At 32.5% G+C, this 27,026-nt stretch overlaps 1 protein-coding gene across 1 annotated transcript; it reads left to right on the top strand.

Moving 5' to 3' along the window:
* Positions 1-24,897: 24,897 nt before the first annotated feature.
* LOC116421192 (olfactory receptor 287-like) lies at positions 24,898-26,301 on the top strand. Its single transcript, XM_031949534.1, has one exon. The coding sequence runs from the start codon at positions 25,065-25,067 to the stop codon at positions 25,989-25,991; it is 927 nt and encodes a 308-aa protein (XP_031805394.1). The 5' UTR covers positions 24,898-25,064; the 3' UTR covers positions 25,992-26,301.
* Positions 26,302-27,026: the final 725 nt, after the last annotated feature.

Here is a 27,026-nt window from a genome sequence, read left to right as displayed (position 1 = left end):
TGTTGGAGAGTGGAAAAGTATAATTCAGAAGAAAAAGGACTGCAGTGCATTTGGAGCTATAAAATATGATTTGAATATCTCCCTGAATAGAAAGGAGCTAGATGCTCTGTGAAGGAAGAGGGTATTTTGTTTTCCAAAAATGATAGATGAGAGCCGTAATAGTTAATAGATGAGAGAAGAGCTAGTGTGAGTAAGGAGAAAAGTGCACAGCAGTTGTAATTGGTAACTCCTTGCTGAGGGATACTGAGACAACTATTTGTTGAAACAACAATAATATTATTGAGGTATATTGTCTTTTGAGGGCCTATCCGAGACAAAACAGAACCTTTAAATCTTATATGAACTAATGAAAATTAATGACTTATGGAGATTCACATGGACACAAATGATACTGTCAACAACAAAGATATATAACAAGAACTTATAAAGTACTACTAATAATTACAAAATCTTAGGCAAGAAACTGAAGATCATAGAGGCACAGATTGTATTTTTCTCATTGTTGTGCCTTGAATGCAAGAGAAGCAGAGGAGAAAAATTATTTTGGGAAGTGAACAGCTGTTTAAGAATATGGTATTTGAGAATTATGGACTTTAGGACCATTACTTAAAATATCAAGATGATGTATTCTTATTCAGAGATGGACTATTCCTAACAAAAGCTATGTATTTGATACAAACAAAAGAATGTATTTGATGCGTGCCAATCAATAAATATTTATTAAGCACATGCTACATCTCAGGCTTTTTATTAAATTTAAAGATATAATGAAAAGCAAAAGACAATCTGCAATCGATAAGTACACAATCTAATGAAAGAGAGCACAAATAAACATGTACAATCTACACATACATATGATATATATGTATATATAGATCTGATAAATAGGAAATAATAAGTGGAGAGTAGGTGCAAAAATTAACAGGGATTGGAAAAGATTTATTGAAAAAGATGGAATTTTAGCTGGAAACTGAAGGAATCCAAGAAAAGTAGGAGACAGAAATGAGGAGGAAGATCACCACTCTGGGCATGTGGGGAAGCCAGGGAAAATGCCTGGAGCTGACAAGGAATATGTTATCTGAGGAATAACAAGGAGGCTAGTGTCATTGATTCAAAATTTCTCTCTCTCTATTCTGCCTCTGTCTCTCTGCTCTGTTTCTCTCTCTATCTGTCTTGCTGTATGTGTGTAAGTGTAAGAAGCCTGGAAAGGTAGAAGGGCTAAACTATGAAAGGCTTCTCATGTTAGAATCCCTAATTCATTTTGTTCATTTTTGCATAGACAATAGCTACTGCTTCCTTTCTGGGACATTATCTCTTGTGAAATTCTGAGTGTGTCCATTACTTCCTTCATTATTAACTATTCTCTATGGTATTTAAATTAGGGAATATGCATAGCATAGAATATATGTATATGTTCTCTCTCATTTTTTTTATCTTAAAACCATTTTTAGATTGGTAAGAAACTTTCCTCTCATTCTCTATTTTTTTTTTTTTTTTTGCTGAGATAATTGGGGTTAATTGACTTTCCCAGGGTCACACAGCTAGGAAGTGTTAAATGTGTGAGGTCAGATTTGAACTCAGGTCCTTCTGATTTCAGGGCTGGTGCTCTATCCACTGTGCCACCTAGCTGTACCTCATTCTCTCTTCTTAATCCCCTACAATCTGGCTTTCAAACTGATCATTCCAGTGAAATTGCTCTCTCCAAATTATTAATGATCTCTTAATTGCCAAATCTAAAAATCTTTTCTTAATCTTCTTGATCTGTTTGCAGCTTTTAGCACTGTGGATCATTATCTTCATCTTGATATTTTCTTCTCTCTGGGTTTTTGGGACACCACTGTCTCCTGATTCTGTTACCTATCTGAATGCTCCCTCTCTTTCTCCTTTGCTTAATTCTCCTTCAGGTCATACCTTCCATCTGTAGAGGTCCCACAGGAATCTGTTCTAGGCCCTCTTTTCTTTTGTCTTGATACTACTTCACTTGGTAATATCATCAGTTCTCATGAATTTAATTAACATCTCTATACTGTTATTTTCAAATACTCCTATCCTATCCTAACCTCTAGGTCCAGTGGCAAGATCACAACAACTGGAGATGCTCCAGAATGCATTGGGAAACCTTGGTCTTTTTAAGCTAAGATCTTTCTCAGATCTCAATTTGTCTGAGACAATACCCATTCAGTGATTTAAGGTTGGGTAAAAAATGAAGCAAAAGATGAGAGGGATCACAAGACTGGAGGTCAAATATTGTAATGGATCTCTCTCTTCTTTTTTTCCCCCTTTCCTCCTTCCTCCTCCTTTCTGACTCTTTCTTCCTAACTTCCCTTCTATTCCTCTTTCCCTCCTACCCTCTCTTCTGACCCTTTCTTTTCTTTTTATGTAATGCCTATCTTTTATTCATTTATGATACCTTACCTTAAGACCACACTGAATCAAAAATAAAGGAGGTGTTTTTGACATAGAATTCAGTGCCAACTGAATTATATTAATTTCCCTCATAAATCTTGATCTTTTGGTATTCAGTCTTTCCTTTTTATTCTTTTTTTAGCTTTTTATTTTCAAAATATATGAATTGAAAATTTCAACATTTACCCTTGCAAAACCTTATGTTCTAAATTTTTTCTCCCTCTCTTCACCCTACTCCCTCTCTTAGACAGAAAGCTATCCAATATATGTTAAAGCTATGCACTATTCCTTTCTTTCTTTCCTTCCTCCATCCTTTCTACTTTTTTGGCTGGTAAATCAATTATCTGTCTCTATTACAAAGTTATTTTATGTTACAAAGTTATTTTAACAACATTTCTTTGTGAATCATGCCAAACTGTTGGCAAGCACAAATTATCATCTTCATATATATATTTTGAGGGAAAAGGCAGTTTTTCTCATCCAATAGTTAAATTAAAAATAAAAAATGTATAGCACAATATGAGAAAATGGTACTATGTTGAAAATGACACATGCTTCATAATTCTAAATTACATAATGCTTAAAGAATAGACTTCTTGGGATTTTGCTGAATTAATTCCACAAATATGAGGGGTGGGTTAATACTGGATTTTAAGAATGTATATCTTTTCTAGATCATTCATTTCAAAATCAGGACAAATTTTGAAACTTTGCTAAATACAGTTTCAAATCAGAATTAAAACCTAAAAAACTTTTAGGTATCCAACCCTTTCGGCTACCTCAATAAATTGTAAGAACATGTCCCGCCAAACCCTTTTCAATGAATGAATTTTCTTTTCCCTTCCCTCCTCTTTTGGACCTTCTTCTCTTCATTTTTTTTACCCTCTTAACCTTCTTTCTTTTTAAAAATGGGAAAACTTATCTTGGCATATGATCATAGCTGAATTCAAAAAAATTTTGACATCATTAAGAATTTTAAAATCTATAATATGAATCAGTTTAAAATCAGCAATTTTCAAAATTTAATTTATTTACATCCCCTTGACCTATTTCTATTTCCCTTTTTTCCTTTTTCTTTGGACGGTTACCAAAATATTAAAGGTATTTCTTTTTTCTTGCTTAAAAACTTTTATTTTTGGTTTTAAACTATTCTTATAAAAGTGGGTTTTGCAAATTAAACAATTGTAGATTCTGGACTGTTTAATTTTCAAAATAATTTAATTTAAATTTTAGGAGGAGTCTCTAGAAATTAAATTAAAATTTATATTTTGGTTTTTGTGAAATTTCACATTTTCAATAATTGTAAGAAAACCCCAAAACGAAAATCCCAACTTGGACTATTTAAAAGGGAACTAACTTCCAAAACAGGGACAAATTTTAATTTTTTCTTTCAATTATTAAACTTCATTGAAAATTCATGGTTTAAAAAACATTGTAAAGTGGAATTTAAATCAAGAGAAAGGCAAAATTTTGTAAACCCCATTCCTGCATGTAAGCGCTGGGCAACTGGTAATTTTGCCCTGGACTCAAAAGCTCATGTAAAATATATAATCATTAGGTATTTAAAGGATTATTGATACGTAGGAAGGATTAGTGATATTTTGTTTGGCCTTAGAGGGATGTTTAAAAAAGGTCAGTGTAAATTTGACATCAGGAAAGGGTGTCAAATTGAAAGGAATTTAAAGAAGGGCCCTTTAGCCGAATTTATATATCTTATTTTGGTGGACTTCTACTTTTTTTTTTCTTTGAGGTTCCATTTTGGATCCTTGTTTTTCATTTCTTTTTTCTCTAACCTTTTGATTATTAAATAGCCTATTCCTTTTAGAAATTTTGTTAAAGGATCAAAGGAAGTTCTTTCATCCTAGAACCATTTTTTAATTTTTTAAAAAATGGCTGTAGGCAAAAAAAACAAATCCTTAAGACCTTTAAGCTATTGAGAAAGGTTTTATTTTTTGCCCCTTTAGGTCTCAATGGCAGAAATTCTTTGTTGTTTTATTTGAAAAGGCTTCCAAGTGAGGATTGAAAAAGGAACCAGAATTTTTTTACCTTATCTATATACAATTTATTACCTTTTTTCCCTGGCGCTTCAGTGGAAATTGTTGAAAATAAATTTAATGAATATTAATTGTAAATGTTTTTTTTTGACCCCTGTTTTTTATCTACTTTTTCCCCAAAATAATCCCTTTCCTGCCTTTATCCCTTTAACCATTTAAATTTATTAAGGACCAAAATTCCTTATATTTTGGTTTTTTGGGAAATTTCAAATCATCCTTTTACTCTTTTTGGGTATTGCCTGAAGCCTCGCCATCTGATTGGTTTCTTCCTCACAGAACCTCTGGTTTAATGACAAGGGTCAGGACAAAGATGTTTTCATTTCTCTCAGGTTGCACTTGACTCCTCTTAAAATTTCCTGCCATCCCTGTTACGGGTTCCCAGTGGCTCAACGCCAATGGATGAAAATGGGGATTTTGAAGCACTAAACAGGTGGTGGGGACCGAAATGAACAACCAGTCAGCCCCTGATCTCAGGGAGTTTCCAGTCTAGTAGTTCTCAATTATTGCTCTTTCATTCAGATCATCAGATTATTCTGAGCCCCTTATGCCTGATGGAAGGAGGAAGAAAACAAAAATTTATTAAGTGTCTATTATGTACCAATCACTGCATTAAATGCTCTATAATTATCATCTCATTTGTTCCTTACAACTTTGGAAGGGTATTATTTTTTCCCTTTCTTTCGTTAAAAAACTGTTACGAATTAAATGACATTAGGGTCCAGCTATTGTTGATGGAATTTGAATTCAAATCTTCCTGACTCCAGATTCAGTACTCCATCCATTTTTTCCATCCCTCCCAGACGGCCTTTTCCTCCCCTCTTTGACTTTGTCAGTGCAAAACCATTTCCAGACCCTTTTGGTGCGCCACTATAATAGATGCTTCTGTTTTGAATAAGAATGATGGAAGATCAACAGCTGTCTGAGATCCAGAGACAAATCAGTCTCTGTGGCTCATTCAGATATCTGGGGCTAAAAATGGCAATGATGGTGGAACAAAGACAGTCATAGTGCTGGAGGAAGAGCTGGCATCACTTAAAACAAGATAACTTAGCTCAACAAAAATTTTATCAGTCACTAAAAGTTTCCTAAGCTCCAGAATTTCCTCTGTCTTTAAAAGTCTCAAATATTAACACTCTGTAGATTGGATTTTCGTGTTTGACATCTATCCTTTAATTATTTGATTTGCCCCTAATTTGCTATCATGTCACACTTGCCTGTTTGTTTCGGGTGGAACATTAGTCAAGGAGCTAATCCGAAACCCCTGCTGCCTTGGTCCCATCAGGCTTACTTCTTAAAGGCAGAATGAAATAGGCAATTTGGGTGGTTTGACAGTTAAATATTCCATGGTAAAGTAAAAAATTTTGTTTAGAATCAAGGAGTTGGGGTTCAAATTCGGTTGAACAACTATCTCTTGATTGGGCTCTTGATCCTCTTCAAAGGTGGGAAAGGGCCCCTCTGGAGGACTTTAGAAATCTCTCAGGGGTGGGGAATTTTTTGCAAAGATCATTTGGATATTTATAACATCATTCATTCATAGATTATGCAAAATTATCAACTTATAAACTCAAGCAGTGGGGCTTGTTGTATCTAGGTTTCAGCTCATCATCATCTGTAATTTCCTTAGCAAATGGAATATGGCCTGTGAATTAGACATTCTCCATCCCTCATCCATATCTTTAGAGAATGTGTTTCATTGTGTTCCCAATTCTAAATTATTTGACACCAGATGGATTATTATTTCTTTACCAGACTTTAAAACCTTTGAGTGGCCTGAAAGAACAGCTTGGTTTTTCATTTGGTAAAAAGGTGATAGTCTCTTTTTAAGAAATTGGCATTTTTCTTTATTTTTATCTCTATTTATGAATACATGTTCCAGGTCATCTCTATAATAAAGAATGTAAAAAACAAACAATCCCCGTATATATAATATTTCACACCTATAAGCCTTCACTTCCTCAAAAAGAAGAGAGAAGTACATTTTTTTAACTCGTCTCTGAGCTGGGTCATTTTAGTCACACAATGATCAGTTTGTTTTAATTCTTTTTTCTATTTTCATTGTTGTAATTATTATATCTATGGATTTCCAGGTTCTACTTATTTTATTCTGTATAATTTCATATAAGTCTTCCTGTGATTCTGTGTTTCTTATGATGCTATGATTAACGTTCTATTACTGCATATTGATACATTATGCATTGATGGACATCTATTCTGTTTCAAAACTATTCTAGTTCTAGTTTTGAATTAGAGTCTTTCATAAAGACATCAATCAAGAGTTAGCAGCCTTTAGACACATCAATTATGTATAGTTCAGATATAAAGGTTGGCAGAATTCCATTGATATCAGGGTTTGAAATAATGGATTTTTTAGTTTCACACCCCTTTTCCCCTTTTTCCTCTGGAACCTCCTATGGGGATTAGGAATAGATTAAGTGGGCCCTATCAGGGACCCAGATGATTCCAACCACACAGACAATGTTTAATTAAATCCTATTCACATTTGACATATTTCTTTGGACAGTATATTTCTCTGTGAATCTTTAAGATTTCGATCTATAAGTGGATCATGTAGACTCTTACCTCAAAAACAGTCTCTCATTGAATCCAATAATGATTAGGCTTTATTAAAAGGGACATATTTTCTTTCAATTCTTTAAAAATTAAAAAAAAATTTTTTTCATGTTTCAAAAAACTTCTTTGAGCTCAACTTTTGGAAAGTTGAGGATGGAAGGAAAATCATTTAAAAAGAAAACCAAATCCTCTTTTTTCTAAAATGCTATATATTTCTTGGAAGCTTAAAACCATAAAATTCAAATTGAATCCCTGACCATCCTAAACCTTCCCAAAAGAAATTTTTTAAAGTAAGATTTTTTTCGAAAAGGAAAATTTAGATGGTAAATTTCCCTGGGTTCTCTGATTCCAGGGTGTCACTCAACTTTTCCCAATAAGTATCCTTATCCAGTCTTATTTCTGAAGGCCAATGTTTATTCCTAATATCATACTATTGTCAGGCATTCCCTGTGCCCCTAATATAATTGTAGGCATTTATTAAGCATTCACTTTGTGCCCAGGCACCTGGGCTGGATATGTAATGGTAAAACAGAAACAGTAACTGCCCACAAGGAGTTTACACTCTAATGGAGGAGAAAACATCAACATAAATAAATAAATGCAAGATTTATATGAAGTAGAGGAAGAATGACTGCAGAGAAGACACTAGCAGTGAAGCGAGGTGCACTTAGAAAGACCTCCTAAAGAAATAGACATATGAATTGATTCTTGAAGGAAGGTAGGAATTTTGAAAAGCAGAGGCTTTGGGGAGAATCATCCATATTTGGGGGACAGCACCCCCAAATTCTTGTATCACAAAGATACAAAGAAGGGGGAATGATAAATCCTGGCAGGACCATTACTGAATTAGAATTCATGGAAGGGAATATGTGGTAGGGAGGTAGGAAGGGATCATCTTGTGAATATTTCCCTCTAGAGGTAATATGGAGTCACCAAAGTATATTGATCAGATGAATGACATGGTCAGATGTTAAATAAAATCATTTTGATAACTATGTAAAGGATCAATCAGGAAGAGTTCTCCATATACACACTTCCATCCACAGAGATAATGTTTTCTCATAAGAGAAGCATTGACTTAGAGGTAGTAATGCTGATACATTAAGAAAGAATAGGCTATTATTACAGGGTTTTTGTTTATACGATGGGAGGTTATAAGGGTGGCATAGCTAAGCACTCTTTGGCTAAGGCTATTGAAAAAGGCACCATCATTTCTAGGCAGCTAGGTGACCCTTTAGACAGAAGTCTGGGTCTAGGATCAGGAAGAAGTGACTTGGACTGGCTTCAGATGCTTATTATGTGACCCTAAGCAAGTCACTTGTTTTATGTTTGCTTTCTTCAAATATTTGAAGAGCTCCCTTATAAAAGAAAGAATTAGCTTTGGCCCCAAAGGATAGGACAGGGAAGCATAGATGGAAAAGTGTTTTGAAATCACAGAAAACTTCTCAACAATTACTGTTATCCCAAACTGTAATAGTTGCTTTGAAAGTTGTGTCTTTCCCATCTTGGGAAAACTTCCAGCATAATTTGAATGACCACTTATCAGTTATATTATAACAGGCATTCCTTTTGTGTATGAAATGGATTAGCTGGCCCTTTATATCTCCTCCAACTCAATATTCTTTGGTTCTGTGAAAATCTACAAAATACTTTATATATATTATCTCATTTGAATGTATAAAAATAAATTACACATTAAAAACTTTATTAATCTTAGTATTTTCATTTTAAATACTGGAAATACAAAGAAAAGTCAAAATGTAGTCACTGTTATCAAGGATATTATATTTTATTGAGAGAGATAACTTATAAACAATTAGGTAGATGCAAGATTACAAAACACACACACATGCAAATATACATACACACATGCAGTAGATAGAAGGAACTGTGACAAGAGAAAGCATTAGCAACTCAGAGGACACATCCAATTTGGGATATCCAAAAGACATTTGATAATGTTGAACTGGAACTCAGAAGAGAGAATAGGCTGGATATACAAATCTAGGAATTATCTTCACAGAAATGATATAATAATTAGAAAAGAAAATAGTAAGAGAAGGGGGCTTAGGATACAATGATTTAAAGCTTATAAAATGCTTTATGTACTTGATCTCATTTGAATCTCATCACAAACATATGGATTAGGTTTTAGTAGTACAGGTTTCTACTTTTCTCACATGAAGAAATAGAGAGGTTGTGATTTTTAAGTTCTATATTGGCAAGTGAGAGAGGCTAGATGTGAATACCAGACTTCATGGGGTCTTCTTGTGTTTTCTGTCCATTATGATATGCCATCTATATTAAGGCTTTCCAAAATCTACCCCATAAATATGTACTATTTCTATAGGTTTTTAGTGCTACTCTTTTTTTCTCAGCCAATAGAAAAATCTATTTAGCAACATGAGGAAAAATTCCTTTTAAAGAGTCCTATTCTTTCCCGAAGACAATCCTGAAAGTCACAATTTTATTGACCTAGTACTCCCACTCATTTTCCCAGGGTTAGTGGAAGGGAAAGATGGGAATCCCATAAACTTTTTAGCCCCAACTTTTACTTGTAGGCATTGAATTAATTAGAAACCCTTAGGTACTTTAATTATGGCTGGACTTTCCAAGAGGAAGATGAATAAAACTGCTGTACCAGGCTTTAATCAAATCAGAACGGTCATTCAACGGACTGAAATACTTCTTCACCCATTACCAAGTCCTCTCTCCTTGGTGCTGAAATTTATACTCTCGCTAATTATTAAACTTTTCCCTCCACAAAGATATCGATGGTTAGCAAATGAAAAAGGAAATTATATTTAATTAAATAACAAGACAACACACAAGGTTTTGAAATTTAAGCTTTGGTCTTTCTATATAAATATCACTTTCAGTGAGGTAAGTTCATCATATTTTTTTTTCAAACAGGGCTCATAGAGAAAAAGTATTTCTTAAGATTCCTTACACTAGTAAATACCAGAGTTGAAAAAGGGTTTGGACTTTTATTCTAAAATGTTTTTTCCAAAACGTTTCTTTTTCATGGTCCAGATGTGGGTTTCCGGTTATGGGGAGCTTCAGTGAAATTTCCTCATGTAGAAAGGCAACTCATCTGTGTTTTAGAATCTTAGATGCCTGGAGTACTGAAAATTAAAGTGATTAAATAAAAATACTTAAACCCAGACCTTTCTTTTTTTTTAACTTTTCAAAAGATTTATAAATTCTTTGACATTTTTTCATTTGAGTCTCAAAACAACACAGTAAAGTAAATGCTACGGGCATTATTATCCCCAATTCTCATAAAAATCCTTGAAATTCAAAAGTTAAAATGATTTTTCCTTGCATCTAACTAGAATTTTTAAAGAAGGTTAAAACCGGATTTTTTGACTCTAAGCCCATTTTTCATTTCACTATAGAATGCCAAGAAAGAATAAATAAGGCTGCCATGTCTTGACAAAAATATCTTTCTTTGTTTTAGTTCTATTTGTACCAAACTGCTTGATCTGCTCCCTGGGTGGAGATGGGTCACTAAGCGGGGTTGGTAGAGAAAGCACTGATAAGATTACTCCCTGAGGCAAGCAAGTCAAGGTAGTGATGGGGATCAGTTTGGGTAATCCTGACTTATTATATCCAGTCAGTAAGTCAAGTTATGTCATGCCCCTGAGTTTACATTTTCCCTATAAATCTGCCCATGGCCCATGGCATCTTTGCTGATTCCTTTTGGGTTAGTCCGACATGGCATTCTGTTCTGTTGTGTCTTTTTTCCCCTTTTCTTTATAATGTTCATGGTTTTTCCTCCTTCTTATAGCTAGTTAACTCTTTATGGATGCTAAAGTCTTGTATTTGTCCCAGTTAATAATATTAACTTAAGGGTCTTTTTTCCCCTGAATTGGGGGTTCGGGGAACTTTCCCATTGTTAATTGTTATATGGTGTTTGTTCTTATTTTGTCCCTCTTTTAAATGAATGTCCATTTTGAGAAAGAAAAAGATTGTGTTTGTCACTTACTGCCCCAACATTTGATGCCAATTGTTCACAATCAACTTCATCAAAGAGACTACTCTCTTATGTAAAGGGTAACTTATGTAGGTAATTGGTTCCAAGAATACTCTCCTTTAAATTAATCCACCATTTGGCTTATAAATCGATTGCTTGTTTTGTTTTCTGTATCTCTTTCCACGCAATCTCTTTTGAGTTAATTGGCCCGTTCCTAAACTTGAAAACGTGAAATTAAGACTTCTGGACTTCTACTAGTCTCTGATGATTCTAAAGTATTTAATTAGCTGTTCATTGATCTCAATGCCATTTTGATTCATCACCTTACCATACCTTTTTATGCCTTTTTTTTAAGGTTTAAACCCGGGTACTTTACGATTAACTTTGCCAAACCTCTTTTCCAACACCTCTTACCCTCCTCCCCCCCCCAGATGGCAGGATGACCGTAGATTTTAATATTTAAAATTAAAGAACACAATAATTTTTATTAAAACCATTATTTTGCTGCAGAAAGAATCAGACTCCGAAATATTGTACAATTAGCTTGTGAAGGAAATCAAAAAATCAGGGAAAATATAGGGTTGAATTCAATTTAATGGTTTTAAATTTCAGAGTTCTTTTGGTTCAATTTTTTTCAATTCATTACTCTCCATTGGAATGTTTGGTTGATCTCCTTGTGGGATGGCCAGATCCATCAGAACTGGTCATCATATAATTTTGTTAGTATAATGCTCTCATGGTCCTGCTCATTTCCTCCAGCATCAGTTCTTAAAATCTTCCAGGCCTTTCTAATCATCCTGTTGGTCATTTCTTACAGAACAGTAATATTCCTTTTCTATCCAAATTTTTCAGCCATTCTTGTGGACATCATTCAGTTTCAGTTTTAACCACTACAAAGGGCTGCCACAAAACATTCGTGCACATGGTCCCTTTCCCTTCTTTATAATCTCTTTGGGATTAATCCCAGTAGTAACACTGCTGGATCAAAGGGTATGCACAGTTTTGTAACTTTTTGACATAGTTCCAAATATCTCCAAAATGGTTTTCTTCACAACTCCACCAAAAATAATTCCCAGTTTTCCCCTCCAACAATATCATTTTTTTTCCTTGTCATCTTAGCCATGACAGGTGTGTAGTGGTATCTTAGGTTGTCTTAATTTTTTTCTCTGAAATAATGACTTGGAGCATCTTTTCCATGATGAAATGTTTCAATTTCTTCATCTGAGAATTTTGTTTATCCTTTGACCTTTTCAAATTGGAAATGGCGTTTTTATAAATTAGGTTAATCTAATTATATTTTGGAAATGGGCCTTTATCGAACCTTTGACTGTAAAAATTTTCCCAGTTTATTGCTTCCCCTTGTAATCTTGTCTGCATTAGTTTGTTTGTACAAAAACTTTTCAGTTTGGTATAATCAAAATTTTTTCTATTTTGGATCAGTAATGATCTTGTTTCTTTTTAAAACCCCCTCCACAGGAGGGTAAACTTCCTGTTTCTCTAACCTATTAATTTAATCTTTTCCACATAGAACCCATTTGACCTTATCTTGGTGTCAGTTTAAGTGTGGATCAATGCCTAGTTTCTGCCATATTGGTTTAATTTTAGCAAATTTTTCAAACGTAAGTTCTTTCCCAAAGCTGGGGTCTTTGGGTTTGTCAAAACTAGGTTTATATTTTTTGCTGTTTTTATCCCTTGACCTAACCTATTCCACTGATCAACTAATTTATTCCCTTAGCCAATACCAAATGGTTTTTGTCTCTGCTCTATAATATAGTTTTAGATCTTAAGCTAAACCTTCATTTGATTTTTTTTTCATTAATTCCCTTAAATTCTTGACCTTTTGTTTTTCAATATTGAATTTTGTTTTTTTTCTAGGTCATTAAAATAGTTTTTGGGGTCTATTTTATAACTAAATAAATGATTAGTTTGGTAATATTGTCATCTTTATTATTTTGCCCTATCCAAGGCATTTAATATTTTAATTGGTTGGATCAGACTTAATTTTTGAAAAGTGGTCTATAATTTTGCTCATAAAGTTCTATTTTCCTTGGCAGATATTTCCTAAATTTTTATTATCGAGTTTACAAATGGAATTTTTTGTAATTTTTAATTTTTTGTAAAAACTGATGACTTATGGGGATTTTTTAAAACTTTTAAAGTTTGGATTATTTCTAATAACTTTTAGGAATCTCTTGTTCTCTGTATCCATCTGTTGTCGGCAAGGTGATAATTTGGTTTCCTCATTGCCTATTCTTTTCCTTTTCTTTTCTCATCTTTTGCCGCTACATTTCTAATCAATTTAAATGAAGGTGGTGGGCCCTTTCACTCCCAGATCTTATTGGGAATGGTTCATTTTTCTCCATTACATATGATGCTTTATGGTTTAAATAGTGCTTATTATTTTGGGAAAATCCATTTTTCCTTTTCAATTTTTTAATAGGAATGGATGTTGGATTTTTGTCAAATGCTTTTTCTTATTGAGGGATGTCATTGGTTTTTTAATTTGGTTAATTAAAGGTTATTTGATGGTTTTCTAATATTGAGCCAGCCCTGACGGTTAAATCCTATTTGATCATGGTATTATCTGAAGATGATTTTTCTTGTCTTTTGGTATCTTTTGATTTTGCATAATATTCTGGGGATTGGTATAAATTTTTCTTTCTTTTTTAAGGTTTTGGGTTTTTGTGTCAAAAAATTTTGGTTTTATTTTTTTATCAAATAAATTTAAGGTTTAAAATTTTTCTTTAAAGGGTTTTAGGAATTCAATAAAATCTTCCTTTTTTAGTTTTTGGTTTTTTTTTGTTTTTGAAATTTTCATCATTTTTCTTTTGGGCCAAATTTTGGGGTTTTTTTAATTTCATGAAATGGGTTTTATTTTGGGGGGTTAGAAAAATTTTATTTTTTTTTCCTTTTCGGGTTTTCCCTTTTATTTTGGACCTATTTCTTTCCTCCCCCTTTTTAAAATTTACCAAACTTTTTATTGGTTTAAAGAGCTCGTTTTATTTTGGTTAAAGGGTTTTTCCTTTAATTTTTTTTAATTTCTTTTTTTAAATTTCAAATTTAATTGTTTTTTTTTTTTTTTTTTATTTAATAATTTTCCTTGGGATTAAATTTATAAAATTCCCTTTAATACCCGGAGGTTTGGAAAAATTTTTGAGGAGGTTTTATTTTCATTTTGAAAAATTTTTTGGGAAATTTAAAATTTTTTTTTTTTTTTTTTTTGAATTATTTTTTTCTAAAAAAGGTTTTTATTTTGGGTTTTTTTTAATTTTTTTTTTTTTTTTTTTTTTTTTTATTTCGTTTTTAAAATTATTTTTTTATCAAAAGTTTCTAAATAAATTTTTATTTTCAGGGTTTTTTCTAATTTTTTTTTTTTTTTTTTTTTTAAATTTTCCTTTGAATTAAATTAACCCTTTCAAATTTTTTTTAAGGTTTTTTGGCTTTTTTAGGGCCCCCTTTTTTTAAATTTTTAATTTTGGGTTTTTTGTTTTAAACCCCGGGAGGGTTTCTTTACTTTTAAACTAAGCTTTTTATTAGAAAATTTACTTTGCCCTTTTTTACTTTTCTTTATTTTTCCCTTAAATTTTCTTTGTTTTTCAAAAACATTTGTTATTTGCTTTTTAAGTTGCTTTTCCTTTTAGGGTTCCCCCTTTTTTTAAAAATTTTTAAATCTTTCGCAAATTTTATCTTTTTTTCCCAAACCCCCCTTTTTTTTAAAGCCCTGGTTACAATTTCCCCTCTTTAAATTTCCCCCCTTTGAATCTTTCCCTTCCTTTTTTCTTTTTTTTCCTTTTAAGAATTTTTAAAACAAATTCTTTTTTTTTAAAGGGTTTAAGAAATTCAAAATTTTTCCCCCTTTTAAATTCCCTCAATAATTTTTTTCTTCCAGGGATGTTTTTCCCCTTTTTTATCCTTCTTCCCATTAGTTTTTTTCCTAATTCCCTTTTATTTGAAAACAAAATTTAAATATTTTTTTAAAAAAATTTCAATTTCAAATTATTTTTTTTTTCCACCAGTTTTATTTGGGATCAAATTTTTTGTTTAAAATTCTTTTTCCTTAAAACAAAAATATTTCTTTAAAAAATTTTTTCCAAGAAAATGCAAATTTTTTATTTTGGCAACCAATTCTTTTCCTTTTGGAAAGAAACCCCCTTTAATTTTAAAAAAGGGTCTTGGGGTCCATTTACACCCCAAATTTTTTTTTTTTAAATTTTTTAATTTATTAAAAAAAATTTTCTTGGGGTTTTTTTTAGGGCTTTAAAAGGGTTTCGATGAATTCTTTCAAGTTCCCTTTTTACCTTAGTTCCAAATCCATTTCCTTTTGGATTTCGTAAAAATTTCTAGGCTTTTTTTTCCAAAGTTTTTGGGAAAAATAATTCCCATTTCTCTCTTGGATTATTTTTCTAAGTTGGTTTTTTGAAGGAAAATTTTTTTTCATTTTTTTTTTTTTTTTTTTCGTGAATGAATAATTTCATTTGTTATCCAATTTTAAAACCCTTCATTAGCTTTTTTATTCTTTCGATTTTTTTTGGTTTTAAAGTATTTTTTTGGGTGGGTTTTTTTCCCCTTTTTTGAAAATTTTTTTTTAATTCCAAGTTTTTTTGCGCTTTTTTTTTAATTAACAAATCCCTTATGGAAATTTTTTCTTTTTCAAAAAGGGTTTTGTTTACCTGGGTTTTTTTTTTTTCTTTTATTTGGAATTTTCTTCCTTTAAAGGTTTTTTCCTTTCCCCTTTTTCTCCCCTTTTTTGGGGCTTTTAATGGCTCTTCTAAGGCATCTTAAAGGGGGCCGGGCTTTTTTCTTTTGGGGCCTTCATTTGCTCCTGTTTTTTTTCTAAAGCGTTATGTTCTTTTATCTTTTTTCCCCATTTTTTTTTTATTTCCCCTAAATCCTTAGACAAAGGGATATCCTTTCCCTCCCATTTTAACCTCTTGATTTTTTCCCCCAACAGGAAGTGGATTCCCTGGCCGGGTTTGAATGATGGGGCTTTGGGGGAAAAAGTGGGTAAAAAAGGGGTGCAAATTTAATTGCCCCCCCAGATCTTGTCTGGGTGAAGATTAAAAAGGGGATTATTCCCCGGATCCGCAATTCCCCCGTTGAACTTAGGCCAAAATTTCCCCCTGGCTTTCCCGGGGCCCTCCCCCTTTCAGGTTTTTCCCGGGAAAACTCCTTCGGAGTTGGCGGGGCTTTCCCAAAGTTTCCCTTTTTCAGGGACTCTCCCGGGAACCATTTTTCCCCCCCTTCCTTCTAATCCCAAACTTTTTGGCGGACTGCAATTTTTTGGGGGTTATTTCACTTTTTTGGTGCCCCCTTTTTGGTGTTAATATTTTAAAAGTTAAAAACCTTGGTCTTTGTGCCTTTCCACTCTTCTCCACCCCCATTTAATATCTTGAAAAAAACTGTTTCCCCTTGGGTTTTGGTTTGGATTTTTTTTTTTTTGATATTTTCTTTTTTAACAAGGGAAAAGGTCCCCGGTCAAAAAAGGAAATCCAATTTTTATTTTTGATCCTTATAAAAGGGAAACGGGAAAACAATTTTAAAAATAAAGAACTTTTTGGATTTTGGAAGCCTTCAGCCTAACCTTTAAATTATCAATTTATTTTCCCCAGGAACCAAATTTAAGGGTTTTTGGGGTTTTTTTAAAAGATTAAATCCCAACTTAATAATTAGTTTAAAAATTCCCTGGATAGCTGAAAAACCTTTTAGTTCCCCTAGTCAATAAGGAAAAAAAAAAATAAAGATTTCTTTATCCAAATTTAAGTCTGGGGAAAAAAAAAAAGGAAATTAAATTCTTCAAGGGATCCAATAAAAGCCCAAATTTTAAAGTACAAATTGGGCATAAGAACGAGAATTTTTCTGGTAATTTTAAACCTGGGCAAAACAAAGAAAATTTTTCTTTTATCCAAAGGTTAAACTGCCCTCCCAAACCTTGGGGAAAAAAAAAAAAAAAATAAAATCCAGATTTCTTCCCAAGCCATATTTTTTGCCCCATTCTTATTCCCTTCCGTTATTGCTCTGGAAAGTTTGTTATTTTAAAAAAAACTTTGCCAGATAAAAGGTTCTAGTTTTTCCCGGGAAAAAATTCCCCCCTTTTTTTCAAATTTGGTAAGAACTAAATAAAAGGGCTCCAACCCCAAATTTGGCCCTACTTAAAAAAATGGGAAAAAAGGATTTTCAATTTTTTTTTTGGGCAATCTTCTTTGCTAAAAAATTAAAACTTTTTAAAAGGGCCTTAATTTTTTTTTCTTGGGGAAAGGATTTAAACCTAATTAAACTAATTTAAAAGGTTAACCTTACCTAATAAAGAAAAGGTGGCAAAAATTTATAAAAGGCCTTGACTTTTTATCTTTTATGAATGGGGGCTTTTCCTTGGGGCCATTATTTTTTAAAATTTTTCCCTTATTTATTTAAACTTCTTTTTTTTTGCGTTCACCCTTATAATCCTCTTTTCTTTAAAGGAAAAAAATTTTTTTAGGGAGGAAGGAAAGTTTCCTTTTTTAAAACAAAACTGGGATAAGGAAGGGAAATACTTGTCTTTCTGGTTATTTATAAAACCAAACCCATGAAACTTTTTAGGAAATTAGGGTTGCTTTATAAATATAGTTTAAGGTTGAATTCTTTAATTTTTCCATTGAAATTGAAAATTTAAGGTAATAATCCCTTTTTAAAATAAAGGGAAAAAGAAAAACCCTTAAGGGAAAAACTACCCAATTGGAGAAAACATGGTTTCTAAAGCAATAAAAACATTTTTTTGTTTTCTTTCGCTTTTTCAAATTTTTTATTCTTGTAAAAATTTGTTATTAAAATTGTAATTAAAATTATACTAGAGTTCTATTTAAAGAAAACAGGGGAGGAAGGGAAACAAAGGTAAAATTTTCCAAAATGTGTTTGAAAAACTTAAGAATTGGGAAAAAAATTTATTTTAAAAAAATAGGTTCAGGTCAAAATTAACATTTTTTAGGGGCATTTAATTTAATTCCTCCTTTGTTTTTGCCCTTCCAACCACCTTAAAAATTTTATAATCTTTTATTTTAGTAAAAATTTTAATATAATCTATTTCACTTCCTTTTTGGGAATTTAAACCCAAAAAGTATTATTGTAAATATTATAAAAAATTAAAAATGAACTTAAAAAAAAAAAAAAAGAAAAAAAGTAAAATTACTTTTATTGTTTAAAAACAAGGGTGGAAAAAAAATTTTTAAATTAAACCTTCTCTCAAACCCACATATTTCAAAATAGGAATTGGTTTTCTGGGGGAAAAGGAGATAAAATAATACAAAGTATTTGCCAAAAAAAAGGGGAAATTTTAATTAAAAGGTCTGGGCATAATTCAAATTTTTTAAAGGGAAATGGAAACAAACTTTTTGGAAAAAAAAACCATAGTGGGGGGAAAAGGGGCCAAAGTGGGTTTAACCCCTTTTTTAGAAAGGAGGATTTGCCCATGGATTAAGGGGAAATATTCTCCCTGCCCTTTTAACCCATCCCAAAAAGCCCCAAAAGGAAAGGAAGAGAAAAAAAACTTTTTTTAAAAGGGAATTTAATTTGGGAAAATTTTCTTCTCTTACTTTAAACCCCAGGTTCTAAAAAAAACAAAGGAATTTTCCAATTGGATTTAAATAAAAGCCCAAAACCTTAAATTTGAAAAATACCCTAAACTTGTTTCCTTGAAAACTAAGGTTTTAGGGGAGAAATGAAAATTTGACGGGGCCAATTCAGGAGCTTTCATTGTTCATAAAAGTTTATGAAAAAGGAAGCCATTAAATTCCAATCTACCTTACCTTTTTAACCAAAATTTCTTTCAGGATTTTCCTTTCTGAAAATTTGGGTTGGCCTACCTCAATTTTTAATCAAACCCCAAAAAAGGAAAAATTGATTGAACAAAAGATATTTCTTAACCCCAAAATTTTTAAAATTTTTGGAAACCAATGTGGTCTAAGGATTGAGCGTTTAATTCAATCTCATGTTGAAAAATGGCTTTAATTTCTTTTTTAATTTCCCTTTCAAAAAAAAATTAAAAGTTGCTTCCCTCATTTTAAATAGGGAAAAAATATTAAAATTTTAAAATTTAAATAGTCATTTTTGTTTAAGGTTGATTTATTTTTATTGAAGCTGGATAAATTTGATTGCCATATAAAATTTTTTTTTTCCTCTTAAATTTTTAAAAAAAAAAAAAAATTTTGCCCTTTCCAATTTTTTTTTTTCCCTTTCCCAAAGTGTTACTTTAAGGCCGTGGAAGCTATTTTCTACTCAATAAAGTAACTTTCCATTTTTTAATTATTATACAAAAAATTTTTTTTCCAATATTCTTTTAAATTTTTTTTTTAAATTTTTCTTTAAACATTCTTTCTCCCTTAATTTAGTCATTTGCAAAGAGAAAAAAAGGAAAAAAAATAAAAAATTAAAAAAATATCAGTTTCCGACAAATTTTAGGTTTCCCAAAAACCCCTTTGAAAAGAAAAAAAATTTTCTAAATTTTTAAATAATTTGGTATTTAAATTAAAACCTTAGGTTTTTCTTTTCCCCTTTTAAAATTTGAAATTGTTTTAATTTTTCCCCTTTTCACATTTAATTTTTAAAAGAAGGATTAAATTTTTTATTATCCCATTAAACCTTTTAAATTTTTAGAATGTAAAAATTGTTTTTATCTTAAGAATTGGCTTTGAAAGATAAATCTTCATTTTTTTTTGCGAGAACCTTTCTAATTTGGAAAAAATTTTTGGGGTTTTCATTTGGACCCAATCTTGGGGGGGAAAAAACCCAATCTTTTCAATTTTGGGGTAATTCCCAAAAACCCCTTTCCCTCTGTTGCTTCCCCATTTTTAAAAAGTTAAAAAAACAAACCACTATTCTCCCAAAGGAAACTAAAACGGGAATCAAATATTTAAATATTTCCAATGATTATTTTTCAAATGTGGGTTTCAAAATAAGATGTAATTTTGACATATCTTATCTTGCAAAAAACCCTTGTCTTTTATATTTTCCTTAACCCTTTCCTTTCTTTTTTAAAAAATTTTCTCAAAATTAAGAAAATTTTCTTATTTAACCTTTTAAAATTTTTGGGGCCCTTAAACTTTTTTTCAAATTTTAATTTTTCTTTGTTTCAATTTAATCTTTTTATTTATTAAAGGAAAACTTCTTACCAAACTTTTTGTTTTACAAAAAGTTTTTCCTCATTTTTTTAAAACAAACTTCTTTATTTCCCCTCCCGTTTATTTTAAATAAAACGGGAAAAGGGTTGAAAACTACGGGTTAAAGAATTTTGAAAAAATTTGTTGAATTCGTTCGGTCGTTCCCTAATGTCCTTATTCGATCTCTATTTGGGTTAATTTTAAAGGGAGGGAAAAAGAATTATAAATTATATAAAAGGGATTAAATTATTCCTTTGTTTCTTTGGGAAAGGGTTATTTAAAACCTTTAAAGAAATTAAAAAAGGGTTAATACTTATTTGATCCCAAATGGGGGTTTTTAATTAATTGGGTTTGAAATTATATTTTTATCCAGAAATTTTGTTTCAACCAACTTTTTACCTTTCTTTGGGGAAAATAGAAAGAAAATTTAAAAACTTTTTTTTAAAAAAGGAATAAAGTTTTTTGGGAAGAAAAAGATAAAAACGGGGGGTTAATCGGAAAAAAGCTGGGGGAAGAACGTTCAAAATTTGGGGACGCTAGTGGGAGGAAAGGAATTTTAATCACCTGCAAAGAAAAAAGGTAAAACAACAATTATTATAGTCCTAAAATAAAATTCCGGTTGGAAAGCTCCTTAAAAATTTATTTTATCCATAGTTAAAAAAAATTTTTGGGGGATTTTTGCGGATTCTTTTGGTCAATTTTTTAATTTGGAAAGAAAAAGGTTTTTCCTTTCAAAAGAAACAATTAATTAACGGGAATTTTGTTTCCCAAGGTGCCAGTTTAAATTAAAAATATTTTTTACGCCAAAAAAATTTAGTTTTGGTCAGGGAATTTTAACCTTCTCGTCATTTCTTTTTTAAAAAGTGTAAAATAAAATTTGAAAAGGGTTTTGTGGTAAGTAAATTACCAAAATATATTTAATAGTTTTTTTTTTTTTTTTTTCTTTGGGCCCCTTCTCTTCTTCCCCTGCTTTCGCCTTTTTTGAAACCATATTTTTTTTTTGGGGGTACTTTTGCTTTCCTCCCTGTTCCTTTTCGGACCCAATTTTAAGGTTTTTTTTTAAAATTTTAAAATAATAAAATCCTTTTAAAAAGGGGCAATTTTCTTATTCAGTCTTTTCCATTTTAAAATCGGGTTTTTAATTTGGTTTAAGCCCCTGTACTTTTCGACTTCATATTTCTTAATTTCCAAAAGAAATTTTGTACCGTTTCAGGATCGGGTCATTGGGAAATTTCTTCTTGGGGTTGTAAGTATTTTAATAAGATTGTCTTTCTAACATGATGGGGGAAATAAAACCAAAGGGTTTCTTGAATCAAATTGGATCCACAATTTTTTTATACCTTAAAAATTTCCACAAATCTTAGCTCTTTTTGGTGGGCTTACAAAGGGCCCTTGGAACAACTGAAAACTACGTTAAAAATAATCTTTTGGGTTTAGCCCACCTTTTAAAATTTTCCCCTTTTTTTTTGACCTCCAAACTCTTTTCAATTGTGATTTTTCATCCCAAAATCATAGGCAGTTTTGGGCAAATTTCACTTATTAAACCCTGTTTATTTTGGGGTTTAGCCTAACGTTTTTTTGATTGGCCTTTTTTCTCTATAAATAAGAGGGACTAAATCTAAAATTTCCATTCTAAATCTTCCAAATCTTAAATTTTGAGCTGTTTTAAAGGTAAATTTAATTTTTGATGGGCCCAACTTAAACAAAATTTTCCATTTATGTTCCCCTACTGCAAAGGTTGTAAAACTTTTCCAGGAAATCAAAAAACAATTTTTATATAAATACTTAAAAATTTACTTGGTACAAAAAAAATTCCCAGGGGAAAAAATTCTGTTTCAAAAAAAAATCTCCCAAAAGGCGGGTTGACCATTTGAAAAACCGGGGGGGAAAGAAAATAATCAAAATTTCTTTATTCATTAAAAAATTGGGATCTAATCCCAAAACCCTGAAAATTTTTTTTAAAAAAATTCTTTTTTGTTTTTAATTTTTTCTTTTGGTTTATTTTCAAAGAGCAACTACAATTATTTTAACATCAATATAATGTGCATATAATTGTTCTGATTTTTTCTTTACTCTGCATCATTTTATATAGTCTTTCCTTATTGCACTGTGTACTTTACATAGATCATTTCTGATGCTTGATTTTCATTTTTTATTCTAAAGAGGACAGATGACATCCCAGAGTAATATATGTGTATGTATATCTACATGTACCTATCTGTCTATGTGTGTTCATGTATACATATATGTCTAAGTATCTAAATATATATGTATATATTGTGTATGTATGTGCATATATGAATACAAATATGTGCCCTCATATACATACCATGATAGGGCAGCTCGGTGACACAGTGGATAGAGTGCTAAGCATGCAGTCAGGAAGACTAGTCCGTATGAGTTCAAATATGGCCTCAGACACTTACTAGCTGTGTAATCCTGGGGCAAGCCACTCAACTCTGTTTGGTTAAATTTCTCTGTCTGTAAAATGATCTTGAGAAGAAAATGGGAAAATTACTCCAGTATCTTTGCCAAGAAAACCCCAAATGGGGTCATGAAGGTTTACACCTGGTAGAACAACATCCACCCTATTCTACTATGTAAGCTTCTGGACGACAGGGTCTGTTTTTGATTACATCCCCTTAGCTTAGCCTGACACAGCAAATGCTTGATAATACCTTTATTAGCTATTTCCCCATCAGCATGTGTTGTTTTAATATTTTGCTATTATTAATAGAGTTGCTAAAAGGTAGAGTTGACTTCCCAGTCAGGAAGTCCTCAGTTCAAATCCTTTCTCTGTCTACATAGGGCCACACAGCATCCTGGCTGTATGGTCTTGAGCAAGTCATTTGATCTCTTATTATCCCAAGAAACGTTCTAGGACTCTAAGCTACAGAGCAGGGGTCAATTTTTACTGATAGAGGGAGTTTCCTCACTCCACGGTTGTGATCCCTATCAAAGAACTCAAAGTTCATGACATTCTGATGAAGTTACTAGTACAGTTTGGTGCCTGAGAAAGCTCTTGACTATCAAGATTAAGCAGAAACATCAACTGAATATCAAAAAGTCTTCATGAATATCAAAAAGACTTCATGAAAAGTCAATCAGGTGTAAATCTTCATGACCCCATTTGGGGTTTTCTTGGCAAAGATACTGGAGTAATTTTCCCATTTTCTTCTCAAGATCATTTTACAGACAGAGAAATTTAACCAAAAAGAGTTGAGTGGCTTGCCCAGGGATTACACAGCTAGTAAGTGTCTGAGGCTAAAATTTGGAAGGTACTGTGGTAGAAACAAAATCAAAATGAATTATTGTTCCTGCCCTCAAGGAGCTTACATTATATTAGAATAAATGAAGACAGACTGAAATGAGATAATATTTGTAAATTGTTTAGCACAGCACCTGACACATTAGTAGGTGCTATATAACTGCTAACTATTTATTATTATTATTATCATAATTATTAATTTGGGTTTTAAAATCATTATATTAATGAAAATGCAGAAATGTATATGTTAGTGTGGAAGTCACCTATATAGTCACTTAGTCTAACTCAGTGCCAGAAATTCTCTCTTTACATATGGTCAACCAGTTTTTGCTTGGGTTCTTATGGGAAGCTCACAACCAAAGAAAGCTTTCTGACTTTTTTCTATGTCATATTCTAGTTTGAGATAATAGTAGCTGACATTAAAACAATGATTTTTACTTGATCCTCACAATAATCTTTCAGGTTCTGCTGCAGATTTCTTTTTTCAGATGAGGAAACTGATGCTCAGAAAGTTTGACTACACAACTAGAGCTCCTTCTAGTTCTGAATCAATAATCCTAAGTATCCGAGCTGGGATTCAAATCCAGTTCTTTTGATTCCAAGTCCAACCTTTTCTATTAAACTATGGCACTCAACAGAAGAGTCTGACAGAGGTATAATGGACATTTTCTCTGCACTTATAGAAGAAATGTTGGTATTTAATCTCAAGTTTGAAAGTCAGAGTGAGGATTGAAGTCTTAATGTTCTACCTAACTTCACAAATTTATAAAAGATTATTTCTTCTTCTCTTTTCCAGATGAAATATTGGGATAAAGAATATGTCAATGATTATCTGATTTTACTCTTTTGGACAGAGTGAAGAGCCTAGTTTTTGTGATTTCTGTTTCTGAATGTTTTTCCTTCTTTGGTTAACAGTATCTTCCGAAACAGCTGTGGTGTAGTGGAAAGAGCACTGGATTTGTAGTCCAAGGATCTTGCTTTGAATTCTAGGGTTATTTTTTTTTTGCTAGCTTTGTAATTTTGGAAAAATCATTCCACATATCTGGACTTTGGTTTCCTCATCTCTAAGACGGATAGTTGGTCTGGATGACGTCTATGACTCAATTCTAAATTCTTTGCGTTTAATATTAGGAAATAGAACCATGTTCTTTTGGGAGAGTCTAGTAATGATATCCCTGTGGCCTCTCCATCGAATCTCATTGGGGTAGAGTCCCCAGTCAAACTGGTCTACTCGGTATCATCTGAAGCAGTGCATCTTCTTTCATGTCTGCCTTTGTAAAGCCAGTCTGTTCTCCATGTTGAAGTAACCCCCTTCTCATTTTTAGCTCTTAGAGTCTTTATCTTTCTTTAAGACCAGTTCATGTACAATATCTTACACACACTATCTTTCCTAATTCCATGATTAATAAACAAGCATTTATTAAACACCTATTATGTGCCTTCCACATAGGGATATCTCTCTTCCTCTTCAAATTATTTACCTCATTCTATGAATCTTGTACCTCAACACATGGTAGAGTGTAAGTTTCTTGAGGGCAGGTTGTATTGACTCAAACATAGTAGGCACTTAACAAATGTTTGTTGAATGAATAAGAGAATATTGTGTCAAGGATTTCCTTAATGATGTGATCCTGTTTACTCTAGCAGTTCCTGTTTCATGGATGGAAAAGAAGAACCTATCCAACTTGGAGGAATTTATTCTCCTGGGATTCCCAGGGACACAGGGGTTGCAGATAACTCTCTTCTTGTTGTTTTTTATCATGTACATGCTCACTATAATGGGCAACATGGCCATCATCACGCTGGTGTGTACCAATCAGCGCCTTCAGACTCCCATGTACTTTTTCCTCTGTAACCTCTCCTTCTTGGAGATCTGGTTCACCACAGCCTGTGTCCCTAAGACCCTAGCTAATTTTGCATCTCAGAGCAAAGCCATCTCCTTCATCAGCTGTGCCATCCAAATGTACTTTGTCTTCTCCCTGGGCTGCACTGAGTATTTTCTCCTATCTGTGATGGCATACGACCGCTATCTGGCCATCTGCTACCCTCTGAGATACAGCTCCATCATGACCTCCACTGTCTCAGCCTGGCTCGCCTTGGGCTCCTGGGTGTGTGGCTTTTCAATCATAACTGTGCCCACCGTCCTCATCACTCGCCTCTCCTTTTGTGCCTCCAATGTCATCAATCACTTCTTCTGCAACATCGCCCCATGGATTGTGTTATCATGCAGTGACACACGGCTGGTAGAACTGGTGACTTTTGGGATTTCCTTTTGTGTCATCTTGGGCTCCTGTGTTACTACCTTGATCTCCTACATCTATATCATCTCCACCATTGTGAGGATTCCCTCAGCTCAGGGGCAATACAAGGCATTTTCCACCTGTTTCTCCCACCTCACTGTGGTACTCATCTGGTATGGTTCCACAATTTTCTTATACGTGAGAACTTCTGTTGAGAGTTCCCTGGACTTGACTAAGGCCATTACCGTCTTGAACACTGTTGTAACCCCTGTACTCAACCCTTTTATATACACACTTAGGAACAAAGATGTGAAAGATGCCTTTTGGAAGACAGTCAGTGGGAAGTGATATTCCCCCAGACTTGGAGAAAGTCTTTTCATGACTTTGGTTTGGATAATGGAGGTTTGAGAATTTCCCTAGATCCAGCTTTGCACATAAGCTTCCTATACTGTGTTTCTCTTGGTTAAAACTGATCAACCCTAAAATATGGGGGCATGTTGACTAATTAACTCTGGAAGGGATGGGATTGAGTTGCGTAATGGAAATAATATAAACATTATCAATGATAAAATGTCATTAATGATATTGAATTCAATCCACAAAGCTCTTATTAAGTGGTTCATTAAGTGCTAAACACTATGCAAGTTGCTGGTCATGGAAAGAAAAAAAAAGGGAAATATTTTTTTACCTTTTCTGAATCAGAATCCTCTTACACCTGGGTCTATGAATCTGTAGAGTAATTTACATTTTCCTTCCTTTGATTTCCTTTTCCCCCAAATTAACAAGCATGTTTCCCCTTTCCCACCCCACCCCATTGAGAAACAAAGAAAAAAGAAAAGAAAAATCAAATCTTTGTAACAAATATGCATAGTCCAGCAAGAAAAAAAAAATCTCAACAATGGCCATGACTGAAAATATTTGTTTCATTCTGTATTTTTCATCCAGAGTTAATTGTCTCTCTGGAAGGAGGTGACTAGTAGACTTCTTAGGAAAGAAGAAGAAAGAACAATAGCATCTGAATACTACAACGATTTTCTCATGAGATCTTCTGGAATGAAGGAATATTGCTCAACTCCCTTTGCAGAAATGGTTTTCCTCTGTTTAAAAGACCCAATTTTTAGGGGCTCAGGCCCCAAATAACAGGGAACACATAACACATTTTTAGATTAATATCACAGAGGGGAAAGAAGGGAATACAAACACCCAGTTTTTCAGTACTTAGAATAATCATTCCTGTAGTAGCTAGGCAACTAGATAGTATAGTAGATGAAGCACTGTACCCAGAGTCAGGGAGGCACGAGTTCATATTGGGCCTCAGATACTAGCTGTGTATAAGTATTTTAACTTTTTCTATCTCTATTTCCTTATTTGTAAAATGGGGAT

Source organism: Sarcophilus harrisii, chromosome 2 (assembly GCF_902635505.1).
Source record: "Sarcophilus harrisii chromosome 2, mSarHar1.11, whole genome shotgun sequence".
Lineage (NCBI taxonomy): Eukaryota > Metazoa > Chordata > Mammalia > Dasyuromorphia > Dasyuridae > Sarcophilus > Sarcophilus harrisii.
The sequence above is the reverse complement of the archived record's forward strand: the minus strand, read 5'-3'. Positions and strand labels throughout refer to the sequence as shown.

Excerpts from the sequence above, each read along its gene's own strand:
- LOC116421192 (XM_031949534.1), top strand. The coding sequence starts at position 25,065 with ATGGAAAAGAAGAACCTATCCAACTTGGAGGAATTTATTCTCCTGGGA.